The sequence below is a fragment of the Abrus precatorius genome, unplaced genomic scaffold (assembly GCF_003935025.1).
Source record: "Abrus precatorius isolate BTA unplaced genomic scaffold, Abrus_2018 Scaffold2, whole genome shotgun sequence".
NCBI lineage: Eukaryota > Viridiplantae > Streptophyta > Magnoliopsida > Fabales > Fabaceae > Abrus > Abrus precatorius.
The window spans coordinates 3,453,727-3,456,702 of NW_020874362.1; the positions used below are offsets into that span (position 1 = coordinate 3,453,727).

The window sequence follows — 2,976 nt, forward strand, 5'->3', positions numbered from 1 at the left end:
TTCAATTATATATATATATATATATATAAAAGAACGGAACCTCTAGTACACTGAAGCTAGAGCAATTAATTTTTATTAGGCCTTTTAGGGAAAGTAAAGAGATGGGGAAAGGTTGAATAGGTAGAAGCAAAACTGCATTAATAAAATGAAGAGACTTGGTAACTAATACGAAGCACTAAAAATACACTGCGTTCTCCATTCAATTTTAAACTCTCTGGTCCTCGAAATAACCATAGATAATTTAACCAAGCACACCATTAATTAACCAAACTTACACATAAAGTAACAACTGATAGAAGGCAAGAGAGGGAGAAAAATGAAGAAAAGAAAAGAAAAAAGTGCTAGGTCCATATTCATATACCACCCAAAACAAAGCAACCATAAAAGAAACAAACTCTTAAGATACAAAGTAATCAGGACCACTATGCCACTATCTAATAGAAAAGTGAAAATTTGAACGGTGAACAAAATAGAGAGTAAAATAGTTATCACTGTTACGGATATGCACCAGCACCGTTCGTGGTTGGAAGATCAGACCAAGAAAAAGTTGAATTATTCCAGTATCCCAATTCACCAGAGGTAACTGAAGTTGGCTCTAAAATATTGTTGGATATAGAAGAAGAATAATTAGAAGCCACGTTCCCCATAAGCACTTGTGATGAGTTGTCACTACAATAATTATTAACCGATGATGACCTAAGCTTCTGGTAAAGCTCTTGAATTCCAGTGTTGTGATGTTCCCCAAGTACGAAGCCTCCATTTTGTTGTTGAGGTTGGTGATCTTGGTTGTTTCTCCAAAACGAGCTGCATAGGCTAACTGAAGGAACTTGTGAAACAGCATCATATGGTAATCGATGATTCAGCAACCCATTTGAAACCAAGGGCTCAGAACCCACCATGTGGCCCATTAAGTTCCCTTCTTCCTTGACACTTATGGACATGGGACTAGGGTTAGGGTTAGGGTTTTGATTCTGGCTAGCTCTCAGCAAAGCAAGAAGGTGAGTATTTTGTGGCGAGCCCCAAAGGATTTGGCTCGGGGGTGGAAGTTCATGCTCAACTTCCAACCCACCAGGACCAAAATTTGAGGTTTTACCAAGCTCCGATGCAACGGTTTTCATCTTGGTCGAGGCTGTCTTTGCCACGGAGTTCGTCACACCGATGATCTTGTTTTTCCTGCAGCCGCCACCGATGGGAACGTTCCTAAGAGCGCCACCTTTGGTCCAGTAGCGGCGACACGTCTTGCAGAAGTGGCGAGGCTGAGTGAGGTTGTAGTTGTTGTAGTAGCAAAACTTGGTGTTCGATGAATCGCATCGAGGGCATCTAAGGTTTTGGTTTTCTGAAGTTGATGACGTGGCAGAGGTGTTGGGGGTTGTGGTTGTTGTTGCGGATGTGGTGGTAACATTGGTTGTAGAAGAGGGAAGAGAAGAAGGGGATGGTGTAGTTGGGAGTAGAACTCCTCCTCCTCCATTAATGGAGGGTTTTCTTTCTCCTGCTATGAGGCTAGCACCACCCAACAGTTCTTGGATCATCTTCTTTAATTATCTTTGTAGATCTACAACAATCCAAAAACACGAAAAGCAAAAGGGTGGTGAGGCTTTTTGAGTTAGTGGAGAAAGAAAAGCGAAAGAAAGTGGGTTTGCTATGTATGGGTGTGTGAGAGAGAAAGGGTAGATTGAAGGAGTAGAATTGTATGATGACACTTGCCTTTGGGAATTCAATTGGCTAGCTTCGTTGTTTTATGCTAGTAGTAGGACAGCTTCGTTGGCAGTCATGTACTAGTTGTTGCGCTCAAAAGAATATATAGAAATGAGGGCTGCCAATAATATATATTTATATTAATACATTTCGTAACAACCCTTATACCGTTCTAAATACAAGCGATAAGAAATTTAATTTTCCATTTTCAAAAACGCCTCAAATTTAAGTTCTGTATATGAAAATAAATTAGGTATTGATTAAATAGTTTTGTTCTTTCAAATAATTCTAGAGAACTTAAATTAGTTGGAATCTAAACTGACTTGTAAATATCAAAGCTAAAAGATTAAAAAAAAAAAAAGGAAAATGGTTGTTATATATTCATGGTATATATATATATATATACACTTAGTGAGAGAAGTAAAAAAAAAACGTAAAAATATAATGATATTGTGACACGGAAGAAAAGAAAAAAGAGATTGAGAAATAAAAAATGAAGAGGAGATAAATATTTTTTGAAAATATATAATTAAAAGAATTCATTTATTAAAAAATAAAAAATTATTAAAAGTTAGAATAATTTTTATTTGTATAATTTTTTCTAATAAAAATTAAAGTCTACATTGACAAAAAAGAAAACAAATATATAATACAATATATAAAAGCTAATTAACGTTAAATCATTATTATATAATACAATTATTTATTAGTATAATATATTATATTGTTAGTGTAAGTTCAAATATTTATACTAACACTTTAATTTTCAATAAGAAAACAATTATACTAGTGAGGCTAATCAACATTAAATCTTTAATAAATCACAGTTCTCTTTTATAGTGACATAAATAACAATGCAAAAATCAATTCTTATTAGAACTTATTTTAAGTAATTATAAGAAATATTTTATTATTATTTCAATGATTTAAAGATACAATAATTTTCCAATTAATTTTTTTAAAATGTTTAAAATCAGTCTTAAAATTGATATTAGCAAAACCGGAATATAAAAAATGAAACTTATCATACATACTGATCTTTATAAAAATCAAAAATCAAAATATTAAAAAGACCCTGAAAGAGAAAGATCGCATTGAGTTTCCACTTTCCATTTTGGACATCCTCGTCATAAACAACTCTTTAATGTTGGAATTTTTTGACTACAAGTGGTTGTTATGAGTGCAAATAACTATTTTTTTTTCTTAAGCTCATTATTACATTCGATCTTATATGATTCCAACTTCAGTTAGAAGAGGTTTATTAATGCCCTGATCATTACA

General features: G+C 33.4%; 1 protein-coding gene across 1 annotated transcript; it reads right to left on the reverse strand.

Annotated features, from left to right (window-relative positions):
• Positions 1-318: 318 nt before the first annotated feature.
• LOC113858833 (dof zinc finger protein DOF1.4-like) lies at positions 319-1,587 on the reverse strand. Its single transcript, XM_027491602.1, has one exon. The coding sequence runs from the start codon at positions 1,527-1,529 to the stop codon at positions 495-497; it is 1,035 nt and encodes a 344-aa protein (XP_027347403.1). The 5' UTR covers positions 1,530-1,587; the 3' UTR covers positions 319-494.
• Between the last annotated feature and the right edge of the window lie 1,389 nt (positions 1,588-2,976).

Excerpts from the sequence above, each read along its gene's own strand:
- LOC113858833 (XM_027491602.1), bottom strand. The coding sequence starts at position 1,529 with ATGATCCAAGAACTGTTGGGTGGTGCTAGCCTCATAGCAGGAGAAAGA.